Genomic DNA, 13,186 nt, shown 5'->3' on the forward strand with positions numbered 1-13,186 from the left:
AAAGCAATATTCATGTATTTTTATTTATTCATTTATTTTAATTCCTATAAAGCGCTGCATGCCCATGGGACTCATGGTGCACAAAACCAAGACAGGACAAGACAACCGAAGCATAAGAAGGGAGTCATACCAGAAAAGTCAGCAATAGAGTGACCAAAGCATTAGTCTGGACTGAGGTTGAAAAGATATGTTTTAATTGATTTTTTGAAAGAAATTAGATTGCTGGCAAGACGCATAGAAGAAGGAAGAGAATTCCAGAGAAGGGGTGCCTGGACGTCAAAGCTGGTTCCATCAAAGCGGGCTAGTTTGAATCTTGGTTGGACAAATGTGGGTGCTATAGAGGAACGAAGGCTTCTGGTATGGATGTTCAGCTTAGCACGATCAGACAGATAGGCCGGACATGAGTGAGAAAGGCATTTAAAAGCTGTCAGAAATTTGTGTGTAATCCTTTGCTTAATGGGAAGCCAATGTAGAGCTTTCCTCGATACAGAGACATATGCGCAACGAGAAAGACCTAAAGTCGCTCAGACCGTGTTATTTTGCGTGACTTGCAGAGCTCGAAGGTTAAGAGCAGTAGTACCTGCCAACAAGCTGTTACAGTAATTGAGTCTGGAGTTGATGAGTGCAGTAGACAGCAAGGCACAGTTTTCCATAGTGATGAAGGGGTGAATATAGTGTATACATTTGGTAATGAGACCGCATGTGGAGCGGATGTAAGACACATGAGGCTTCATAGATAATTCTTCATCCAGAACTACTCCTAAGGTTTAGGAACAAGAATAGTATAGCCTGCGATTTGAAAGTTGGAGTACTCGGGCGCTAGCTTGCTCAGACCTGCTTTAGAAGCAACAATCAAAAGTTCAGTCTTTTTACAGTTGAGTGCTAGAGAGTTACAAGCCATCCAATCCTGGATGGCATTGTAGATGATGTTAAGGACACAAAGATCTTGCTCGTAATGCCCACTGAACTGAAGAACAACCTGGGTATCATCGGCGTAGTAGGTATATCGGACACCCAGGGTGTCCAACAGGTCGAGCAAGGGCGGGATGTTAATATTAAACAAGAGTGGAGACAGGCAGGAGCCCTGGGGGACACCACATGACAGGTGAGGATTGTTCATCCCCATAACACACCTGAAAAGTCTGAGGTCCCAAGAAGGAGGCTATCCAATTAGATGCTAAAGTAGAACAGTGGGCGACAGTGGGTGACCTCTCCGAGCCTGGTCACTTGCAGTGGATGATCTACTAGATAGAAGGCCGCAGAGAGGTCCAGGAGCATCAGCAGGGCAGGATGACCTTTGTTCGCCATGCCAGCTAAGGTGGACTTGGGGTCAAGCATGGTGGTTTCTGTCCTGTGCTTTGCCCAGTAGCCAGACTTATTTTTAATGGGTCAGTTGAAGGAAAGGGTTTACATCTTTTGGTTTAGTGATTTTGGTCATATTCCATTTTTTCCAAATAAACACACAGAGAATGGAAATTTGTCAGCATGTTCTAACTCCCATGTTGTTTTGTTGGCTTTTATAGAGATCAAACAACCAGAAGAAGGCTGCAATTAATTGTAAAACTCCAGTGACTTGGAAAGCCATAAGTCTTGCCCTGTAGTCCCGCGTATGTCACCAGTCATTAAGTATTCCACCATTGACTTAAAATTACTCACAGATAAGACATTACGCTACCAGCACATACTTTTCAAATTATTCAATTGCGCTATTCTCCCACCTTTGCAGACCTTTCAAGGTGGCAAACAGTTCCTTTTTATATCGTTGTATTTTTCCTTTTCTTTTGTCTAGCATTCACCCTTTTGTCAAATCTCTAGATAATGCTTCCTCACAACACCGCTTTCTTTATTTTCAATTACAGGAGAGGACAACTAGTGGCCTGGTCATCCATTGGAATCAACAAAGAAGACAATTTGATCTGTCCATCATGTCAGGAATGAAGGGTCGTACCTAACTCATCTAACACATTTCCAAAGTCTGCCTCCATGGTCACTTGCTCAATGGATGAACTGTGTAATGTGTGCTGGTCAGGAACTAATCAGTCATGTATTTACATACTGGATAACTACAACAGTGATTGTGCTCAATTTAGCATCTAGAGCTGATGCAAAAATTGAAGAAAGGTAAGACTTGCCATGTATTTTCCTTGTAGTTGTTTTGGTGGTAAAACTTTACTTTTAAAATGAATTTGTCTCGGTGGGTAGTAGTCCTCCAGTGAGTCCTAGTTTCTTATGTGTCCCTTCCATAGTGGTCATCAAGGAACTCTAGCCTTTTGTCATAGTTAGCATTGTGTTCATTGGTGTTACATTTTAGTTTTGAGTCTACGTCTGCATGTTGACTCATAGATTCATTTTTTAAAATGTTTGTTTATTGACATGCAAAGAGAAACAAACTTTTTGTAATTTTTTATACATTCATAAATCATTAAGTCCTTCCGCAGCCGTTTGCCTGCCCTCCAAGGAGAAAAGAAGAAGAGCGACAGAAGGAAAGAAAACATCAAGGAAACATAGAATAGAGTAGATTCCAAATACCAAGTTTCCAAGTTAACATAAATTTAGACAGAATAGGCACATGTTGCCCCTCATCCTCGCAACTCGAAGCATGATGAACTTTTTAAGATCATATCCATGAAATTAATAACCGCACAGGTTAATTGGACATTTGTCCCTGAAATTAAGTAGCTCCACCACTCAGACATATTTCCATGTTTTGGGGCGAATCGTGCTAGATGAGGTGAACGTTGGTCGACAATTTTGGGGCACTTAGTTATTAGGTGTTTGCTCGATTCTACATCAGTCGAACAGAAGCGACAGATGTTGCTCTTGGTCGCCCGGTCCTTTCGTCTCATCCGAACCTCCTGAGTGGAATAAAGATTTAACCGTAGTCTTAAAAACTGGTTTCGATGATAAGACGATGGGAATTTTGACAGGTATTTCGTCAATTCCCCTACTCTTTGGGTTGAAGTTCCAAGATCGATTGCAGCAGTTAATTGCCTGCGTTTCTCCATGTTAATTATCCAGTTCCATTGCCAGAACTTTTTTTTTGCCACTTGTGGAATTTGCACAACAAGAGACATGTTTAAGTCTGCTGCGTGTAGTATTGATAACAGTTTCTCCTCCCAGATGTTTAATAGGAATGCTGACGGTACTTGAATTCTTTCGTTCAGAATTAAGTAGGGTTTCACAGCTGGTGTTAAACGCATTTTTCGAAGCACTGAAATTGATTTCCACAGTAGAAGGGAATGTAGTGAGTCAAGCCCTAGTTTGTGTCTAATAGCCACCATTGGGACACTCTGCAGCAATTTGAGCACTTTCCGCCCAAAAAGCCCCTACAGTAGTTGCCACAGCCCAGCATCAATGTTCCACCCTGCTTCGCTACCAAAACAAACTGCTGGGGACACTTTTTGTAGGTAAAAGGTTAATACAGGCTGTAAAGTGAATTTGCCATATTTTGCATGTAGTTTTGCGCCATGTTGTGCGAAAATCCTCATACGAGACAGAACGTCGTTGGTCCAGCACTTGAATGCTGGTGTTAGCGTTTAATGCCATTAGCGGGGCCAATAGCTGATATGGACAGCCCCAGTTCATAGGTTTTTTCCACAGGAGCTCGCGGTAATGCTGTCGAACGCCTGTTTTAAGTCGACAAACGCAAGAAACAGCCTTTTCTTGCGTTTTATCGAGTTTTGCCAAATTTAGGAGCATCAGATTTAACTCCACACCTACGCCTTTTGTGAACCCAGTTTGCCTTTCGTCGACTAGGTTGATGCCTTCCGCCCACTTAGCAATTCTTTTTTGGAGGAAGGTGGCAAATATTTTCCCCATTGTATCTAGCAGTGCTATGGGCCGGTAATTCTCTGGGTCTTCCTGGTTTCCTTTTTTGAACACCGGGACTACCACTGCACATGTCCACGACTCAGGGATTGCCAGCGTAGAAGCAATATGCTCAAATAGTACTTTGATGAAATGCGCCAAATTTTTTTTTTCTTTTAACATCGAGTTGGAAATACCATCTGGCCATGCGGCCCGCGAGGTCTTTAAGTTCTGAATGGCATTTGCGATGTCGTCCACAGATTCAGAGACATTCCATATGCTGGACTCTATCGTTAGTTTTGGCACGTCATCGGCTTCTTGATTTTTAAAGACTTCCGTATAATGTTTCACCCAGCTTGCAACATTCACACCATTTGATAGTGCGAACGGATGCGTTAGATGTCCATTATTAATGATTTGCCAGATGTTTCGGCTGTCCTTTTGGGTTATTAGGCGTAGCATTAATTCTGCTTGTTCTTGGTTCCGAATGGAATTAAATGATTTTAACCAATTTCGGTAACGTTGTTGTCTCTTCACCGCCAACTTACTTTGATTTTTTCCACCAGATTTCTTTAACAATTGCAGGTCTTTTTTTTAGCCGTTTCTTTGCTTCGCTTAACATGGGGCTGAATAGATGCTTGCTTTTTGCTGTCTTCAAGTTATTCTTGTGAGCGCACGTAGTGAATTGCATCAGCAAGGACATGCAATTTGCCTGAACGCCCCCTGTGTTTATCCGAGTAAAGTCAGCTGTCAAGTTTTCAATCTGTTTGCTGTTTATCCGCAAACGATTTTGAGCACTATTAATGCTGAGTGCTGTTTTGTAGGTAGGCTGACTTGTTTTGTGGTGCCTTTTCCAGAATAACACTAGGGCATCATGATCGCTTTTTGCTGAATTCTTTATTGATAACTTGAGACCCAAATGTAATCTAAGTTTTTTTTGAGTCACCTCTGTGCCATGTGTCAGCTGCTGGGATATCGCCCCTGGTGCAGCCGTTCAGCATTACACATTGTCGTAGGGTTAATTCGTATTCCCATTTGGTTCCTCGATCTGCTGTTTCAGTTGGAACTTTTAGCATATTGCGAGAACTTTGCGCTTTTGCTTTATCAAACCAAGTATAATTTAGGTCACCACAAACCAGAATAAATGGGTTGTTAAAAGAAGCAAGACAAGCATCTATTTGGGATGTGATGGATGTTAAATATTCAGCATCATTGATCATTGCCAGATTCCAATAGGTATTTATGATCAAAAATTGTTGTTTGTTTTTTTTTCAGGGAATCTTCCGGACTTGATTCTAAAATTAGCGCTTGTACAAACAAGTTTGGGTTAGAGTTGCTTATCACTTCCCATTCTGCTGAGTTGTTTATCAGCGTTAATAGTCCAGAATATGGGCGGCCAAATACATTTTTCCCAGCCGCGTTTAAGAATACTGAATAGCCATCACTTAAAGGCGATTCAAGGAGCCACGTTTCTTGTAAACAGATTATGGGGCTCCTTAACTTCTGGGAACAGCCGTCTTGAAACAAATGGGCAAATCCACGCATATTCCACCAGGTTAGCAGTTGGGTCAAGCTACTTGACCCCTCGTGCTCCTAGACATCTTTGTTTTGATTTTTTTTGTTGCTAGATGGATTAGACTGGTGTTTGAGTTGTTTCCACAAATCATCACGTTTTGTTTTATTGGATGAAGAATTCTGCTGATTTGCGAACACAGAATATTTAGGCGGCAACTGATCTTCACATACTGTAAAATCAAATCCGCAGAACAGTAGATCTTCTTTAGCGTCCAGCAAAGGCCCTGCTAAGTTCTTAGACTTCATGTGCAGAATTACCCAGTCGGATCTTACTTATGATTTATATTCCACAATTGCAATATCATCGGATCTTATGTTTCGTAGCGCCGGGATGTAATGTAATAGCCTCAATACGTTCGCTCTGTTTAAATTTACCTCATTTTTTTCTTCTTAGATGTTTTCCAGTTCTAATTTCAGCCAGCCCGATTTAGCAGGTTCAGACCGCAATTTTCTCTCATTCAACCTCTCCTGTTTTAGTTTTTGCGATTGAGCAGCAGTTTCTTTCGGATTGAGCCTCAATAAGCTGGCTGCTTCCAGGTCAGTCGACTTACTTCGTGCGCAGTCTTGCGCAATTGAAGGGGCCCATTTCTCATTAGGACTCAGTATTGGCCGAATCCCAGCTTGCCTCTGCTCACTAATTCGCCGCTGCGCTTTCCTGCTGGGTTCAAATTTTGCTGGAGAGACTGGGCTGTTCAAGGAATGGGCATCCGCCGCACTCTCTCTGATTGCCATTTCGTCCTCATCGTCGATTGAATATGTTGAAAGATCACAGGAGTCTATTGAGATGTTGGAGGCTGCATCTTCAGACAGGAGGAAACCTCGCGCCCTTGTTTGATGCAATTGCTGAAGTTTTTACTGTCTCTTTGGCAGTGTTGTTGTTGTCATTCTGCTTTCCAGATGTGGCCGCCATTACTCTTTCTCTGGCGACTTCTAGCCACGGGGGAGTGGTCAGATTTCGAATAAACTTCTTTGCATCATTTGAACGAAAGCGTTTTTTGTGCAGGACCTTTGGAGGTAGTATTTGCTGCCTTAGTTTGTTTTTTCTTCAACAGCGCAGGGTTTGCGCATGCCGGTTTGATCGATTTTGCAGGACCGGTGAAAATACCAAAGGAGACTTTTTGTTCGACTAATGCCACCGGGCCTTTGTGTGAGCTCTGAGGTATGGGCACTGGATCTTTGGTAGCACTTTCGCTTTTGATGTTAATGCTTCTGCCATTACAATTCCCATTTGCTGGGAATCAATTGGGATGCACAGTGTTGCCGCAGCCGAGGCCTCTTTGAACACCCGAGGCTGTCACGGAATTCCCCCCTTCTCACCTGATATAGCTCCTTGCAGGATTTCTTGGAGGAAGTCTTCTTGCGCACTGATCGGGTTTTGTACAAGCCCGCGCAAGTCTCCTCTGACTCCAGCGTGCGTTCAGCGTTCCGGGATACTCGGATGCTCAGGACGTCCAGGAAGCGAGGAAGTGTACACGAAGGAGGTACACGAAATCCGGGAAACAAGGTAAGAGATGAGGGAGGAATGAATTGGGAAATTAGAGGATCCGGGAACCAAGGACAGGAGAATAGTTCAGCGAACTACGGAGCACAGGTCTAGTGACTACCAGCGATAGTGTTGAGACGCGTGGGGCCGCCGGGGCGTGGTCTATTTGTAGAATGTGCTACGTCCGACGTGGAAGCTGGTGCAAGGCGTATCACGTTAGACGGCCAAGTTGGGAGTATCAAAGAGTGCAAGCCCCATTGTGACAAGGACCAGGAAAGAGTGCAAGCCCCGTTGTGACAAGGACCAGGAAGTCCAAAAGGGACGCGTTCTGAGGATCATGACAGAGGCTGGGCTGTTTCTGTCACTGTTTTCTTCATCTTTTTGTTTTCTTTTTCGATGTTGTTGGTGAGTTTCTTGCCGGCAATCTGAGAATCGATTTCAGACGGTAAATCAGGGTTCTGTGGTTGACCCAATGGAACACTGTGTTGTGTAGCATCCTAAACATCATTTCTGTGACCATTGCAAACACACGTGTTGCTCATTTGGCAGTAAAGAGGTCCTTCCATCATACCCATCAACAAGGGTCATACTAAGAAGAGGATGGAAGGCTTGACAAGAGTGTAGCCTGATGCAATCTACATTTCCTGGTAGCTCAAACTCCCAGTAACAACCTAATATTCTGTGAATGATTTCATTGAGCAACCACTTTTCATGGAAAAACTCAAAATCTCCAACATCCTCCTCTACTCATAGCATCCCATCCTCCTCTACTGGCCAACGGAGCCGCTGGAGAAGGCGTAAGTGGAGAGACAAGGGCCCAATAAGGTACATCCAGGGGCTTGCTGATCGGAGGGGCTGCTGCTGATATGAGCCACTGCAGACACTGCGGGTACCAGGATGATGTAAAATTTGCGGGAGACAAGCAGGCGAGAGGTGGCTCTGTAAGTAGTGAGGCTAGAGTGGGATCACAACAACCTGCACAACAGACCTGCAAAGGAATCTCTCCCCACCCAAGTCTACCAGAATAATTCCCCAGAAGATGTGCGTCACAGACCCTCTGACCTTAATGTTTCTTGATCAAACTGTGGCAGCATTGGTTAAATGTTATAATGTCACTCGCACCAAATACAAAGATACCAGGCACAGCACAATGCACATACTGCATAGACAACATAGACCCCGTAGATGACATGCATACATTTACATTATGTACACAACATACACACACACTATACACACCACAAATCCCTTAGCATCAAACACTCAACACAAAGTATTCATCAAAAATGCAAACCAGGGAGACCGCCAGGGGGCGCAGAGCATGCAAGTCGTGTGAGGCTCGCGCTCCTCCTGCCTCGCGGGGCCTAGTGGGCCTTTTCAATCCCCGGCCGGGATTTTCACATTGAAACCAGGGAGGACCAGCACCCGGGGCGATCTCCCCCACTGAAGCCCCCGATCAAGGGCCCGGATTCAGCACCGCCGGAGGCCAAGGGGCCAGCCCCCCTGAAGACCGACAAAGGCGACGTGCTGCCAGCGGACTGGCGACGAGCGGGGACCCATGTGCACACCATCTGGCCGCACTGCCGCCTCCCCCTTCTGAGACCGGGGCGCGACCCGGAGAGTGGGTGGCCCCCCCTACACGCACGGTACACGCCAGGAGACCCGGAGCGGGTGGCGAGGCTCCGGTGCCCGCGGCCCGTGGCGAGTGCCGTAGCAAGACAAGCGCCGCCCGCCGAAGGCCCGCGGGGACCCGGCGACAGAGGGAGCGATCCCCCATGTACGAGGGTGCTCAGAAGAAGCCGAGCGGAGCGGGAGCCCCCGCAATCCCACGCACAGACCTGTGAGCCCCCTGCAGAGGACTCGCGGGGACGTCGACATTTTGATTCGCCGATCGCGGGGAAGCCCCGCACTCCGGAGCAGAGCCCTCGCCCACGATACAGCCCGGGCCCCATGCCCACGCTCCAAGGACTTGAGTCCATGACACGAGGCGGACACCCGTCCCCTCAAGCCCAACCCGGGGCGAGGCGGCCCAACGAGACACATCTTCGTGGCTTCCCCAGTGGGAGGAGGAATACGGGCCCTGAGCACCAGCTTCCCTAAGTACTCGGAAAAGAGGTGAGGAGACGGAGGGGTGAAGGGGTCTTTTGAGGAAACTGTGCTGCCCCCCCCCTCGGCCTCCCGTGGCCCCTTCCCGGGACACAACCCCCCTCCAAAAAACGAGCGGAAAAGAAAAGGAACGGAGCAGGGCGGCTCACGCTCGGCCAGCGGCGCCGCCTCCCACACCGCCTTCCTCTCATCACAGCAGAGGCCCTCAAAACAAAGTGGGCCAAAGCCCTAATACCTGAAGGCCCCATAGGCCTTCCTCAGCACCAAGCCAAGGCCTACATACTCGACGCCCCGACTCCATAGAACTTGACCACTACACGCTGAGAGCACCACGGGCAGGCATCGCACCAAAGGTCACCAACGAAGAGAGACACCCTGGAGAGGCCCTCGGTCACTCGGGCAATCCTTTCCCTCCAACACTTTCTCCGTCCACAAACAGCTCCAGCCCCGAGAGAGGCCCACAGTGCCACCATGCCTTCAGGCAGCGACCCGCCCCCTACACGACTTACGAAGGAGGACCTCAAGGACATCCTTCAGGAAATTAAGGCCATTCGCACCTACATACAGGCTTCTATAGTGGACCTCAGGGGAAGAGTGGAAATCTTGGAAGAAAACATGGAGGGAATGGAAAATAACCACCTCCAAACAGACCTGTTGGACATGAAATATGAGGCGAGACTAACGGACCTCGAAATGAGAGATGAGGACATAACCTTGAAGATGGATGATTTGGAAAATAGGGAACGCCGAAATAACCTACGCATAATGGGCGTCACCCAGCAAAGAGGGGAGACAGCGGCCGATGTGGGAAGGAAGGTTCAAGGACTGATCAACCAACTCTTTACCTTGGAGGGGGGAAGGAGGTCCAGCTGGAGAGGGCGCATCAAGGTGGAGGGGGTGGAGGAGGGGCCCCGAGGTCTATAGTGGTGCGTTTCCTTCGGTACAGAGAAAAAATGGAGGTCCTGGATGTTAGGAAAGATTTCGTAATTGTAGGTAATTTTCCTTCCATGTGGCAACCCCTAAACTTTTTGCTGTTGTTTTTCACCTTGTTCTTGACTTTGCCAGAGAAGTGCAGCCTTCTGCCGCACTCCTCTGGGCTTTCGCTCCTTTCTTACGGGGAAACTGACATGCCCTTAAGACAGTCAGTACCAGGGAACACTGTTTCCCGTAGTTTCTTTTATCATGTTGCGGCTTTCGTGCAACATGACACAAGAGGGCACTGTAAGCTAAGTTACAGCTTTCTTGGGTCTCTAGCCTTCTACAGGCCCTAGATACTCGTTTAGGATTGTATCTGATCGGTGCAAGTGATTCAGGGACGGGAATGGTGGCAGCGATCGTTTCTTGTGTTTTGAGCTCCTTTTGGCGTTCTAAGCGCGTTTTCCGCGCTTAACCCAAAATGGTGGCCTGGCTCCCAAAATGGCCAGACCACGAGGCTCCTTTGTCCTGTCCGCTGACCGTCTTGCTCCCTTCACCTTCCCCAGGTCGAGCCGACCCGGGGCCTTCCTTATTTGGGCATGTACTTTCCCGCGAAACACGGATGCTTTCGCGGGCTTCTACATGTCTTGTGTGTGCCTGCAGGATGTGGGCTGGGATGTCTGGTCCCAATACACATCCTGGGTGCCAGAGAGTCTAGGGTGGTGTGAATGCCTGGGACCACCGTGGTCCGTGATTGGTCCACGAATGGTGCGAGTGTTGATGAGCGGATCTCCCATTGGGTCCCCTCCGTTTTGGCGCGAAGGGAACCGTGGATAAGAGGGGGCTGGGAACACCACTACCATGTCAAACTCCTGAGTTCTCACGAACGAAGGAATACAGGAGCCAAGTATCCTGCAACCAAGAGGCTGGACCGAGGAATCGCTGGTGACCCGCTGGAGGACTTCTCCTCTGCACTGCTGTCGCCTTGTGAAACCCTTTTCACCTTTGATCGAACCAGAAGGCCTGTACTGGTACTTCGACCCTTGGAATAGCGGGAACAGCTATTCTCGGCATCTTCACCATCTCCTGCCAGTAAGCCTTCGGAAGCGTCTCTGGGCCATCCAGCTGACTGACCAGCTTACACGGGAGTCTTGCTCTGTAACCGCCGCCAGGTTGTGTAGTATTTCGAGTCCTTGTCACTCTCACACGCTTCGTACACTTGGCGTTCCCAGGTCTGAAGTGAGTAGTGTACATTTGGCTCAGATACACACGGCCGCTCCGTTGCCCTGCTGTGGTAACAAACTGTGCGGGTTTCTTCGATTGGGACGTCTTTTTACTCAACACAACGACGAGGCTTTCCCTGCTCTTCTGAACCTGCCAGCTGCTGAAACTGACGCGGAGAAGCCTGGGTCTGCTTGCATCGGGGACCGGTGAGTAGCATAGCTAGGATCTGGTCGCCCTCCTGCAGGAGCCCATTGCTTTTCCCCGCTGTGTCAAACAGCACCCTTTTCCGTACTCGCGCTCTGCTTCTGCCCACTGTGGAGGCTGCGCTTGAGTCGCGGAACTTGTTCTTCTTTTGTGCACTAAACTGAACTGCCTGATTTCCCTCGAAGAGCTTCTCCTTTTGCCCGTTGGCACCAGCGCGTGCAGGTACTTTTGAGCACAAGGCTCCACTCTTCGCAGGGCTCGAACTTCCATCTAGTTAGGTGCCTCTGAAGGCGAACTGGGTCTAAGCATTATTGCGCACTGCCTGTTTTCCCTCCCTTTTAGGTGGACTACACATTTCGTGCATATAACGCTTGAGACTTGTATTTGTATATATATTGTGTTGATATGGTATGTGTTGGTTTACTATCGTTATATTGTGATTTTCTCGCTACGGTCATTGTTTTAAAGGCCTTGAAATAAATATGTATATATTTTTAATATAACAACTGTTTGGAGTAGTTTGTAAGTGTTCTTGCTTTGTGTGCTCATTGCGGGCTTTCAGTCACCCTCACCCCTCTTGAGACCTAGTCTTGACCGCCGCGATCGCTACCTTGATTGGTCTGGCTCGTCCAGAGATTGCCCTGTTCCAAGTAATTGGGTTGGCCTTCTGAACTTCTGCGCCACCAGGACAGAGTTCAGAAATCCGTCTTAACACTGGAGAAGGCAAAAAGGCTTGAGAGCTTCATCTTTGAAGGGGACACAATTAGGATCTACCAAGATCTCTCGACCCTCACGCTCACCCGCAGGTGGGATTTCCGCCTGCTCACTCAGTGGCTCACCAGCCAGGACATAAGATATAGATGGTCGTTCCCGTTCGCCCTCTCCTTTGAGCGAGCTGGTGTAGACTACAGGGTGATCAGCGGCAAAGAAGCCACACAAGTTCTCCAAGTGCTCAAGAGCGACTCCCCGGAGGGAGGGAACGAAGGAGGTACACAAATGGAGCCTGATCCCCGGAGACAACCTGAGGGCCCTTGGTCCACGAAGAAGAAGACAAAGGGCAGGAGAAAATTCAGAAAACCAAACACCCCCACGTCAGAAGCTGGGGAAGACCAGGTGAACAATGACTTTTGATCGGAAAACACAGGGACACCCGTTTTGCAATCCCGGCCGGGGACACAGAGTTCATCGAGAGTCCTGCGAGGTACGGACACTCTCTCACCCTGGTGGCTTGCCCGTTGGCAGGCGTCTTGAACTGGGAAGGGAGGGCGGAGGGGGAAGGGAGGGTGAGGTAGTTAGAGGCCCGCGCCCCAGACCGAACCAAGCTCAACAAGGGAACAGGACAATCTCCACATGACCGGGGAAAAGATGAATGCAAGGCATAGAGCTAATGACACAGAATGAGAGGAAGGGCCGGGTCGAGTCCCTCAGAATAGGCTCCCTCAACGTTAAGGGGCTCAACTCCCCGACAAATCGCTCACTTCTGGGGAGGGAAATGAAAAATGCGAGAGCCGATATCCTTTTTGTCCAGGAAACTAGAACGGTGAAGGGGGAAGAGAGGGCGATCCCGGGATACCACGTGGGCCAGACCTTCTGGGCATCCGGCCACGTTAAGAAGGGGGGTGTCAGAATTGTTCTGCACAGGAATCATAAACTGACAGAGGTATCCCGATGGGAGCGGGAAGACGGGAGAGCCATGGTAGTGTCAGGCAACTTGCACAACTCAAAAATCACCCTAGCAGCCATATATTGCCCCAACGTAGGGCAGCTGGGATTTATCCAAGAAACCCTTGCGGAAGTGTTGACCAGAACGGAAGGGCTCCTCCTCTTGGGGGGGATTTCAACATGTGGGCTGACAGGGAGTTGGACCATAGT

The 13,186-nt window shown here is 48.2% G+C and overlaps 1 protein-coding gene across 11 annotated transcripts in view; it reads left to right on the forward strand.

The window, feature by feature from the left end:
* The window catches only part of CLOCK (clock circadian regulator), a 2,930,945-nt gene that overhangs the window by 369,611 nt on the left and 2,548,148 nt on the right, over window positions 1–13,186 (forward strand). For all 11 annotated transcript variants that reach the window (XM_069631637.1, XM_069631640.1, XM_069631638.1 and 8 more), the window contains one exon: window positions 1,860–2,121. Coding sequence is in view for 7 of the 11 variants with exons in the window: in XM_069631631.1 (XP_069487732.1) it covers window positions 2,003–2,121 (119 nt within the window). In the remaining 4 variants the exon portion in view is untranslated. The remainder of the gene's footprint in view (window positions 1–1,859; window positions 2,122–13,186) is intronic.

The sequence above is a fragment of the Ambystoma mexicanum genome, chromosome 6q (assembly GCF_040938575.1).
Source record: "Ambystoma mexicanum isolate Mex_15411 chromosome 6q, UKY_AmexF1_1, whole genome shotgun sequence".
Classification (NCBI taxonomy): Eukaryota; Metazoa; Chordata; class Amphibia; order Caudata; family Ambystomatidae; genus Ambystoma; species Ambystoma mexicanum.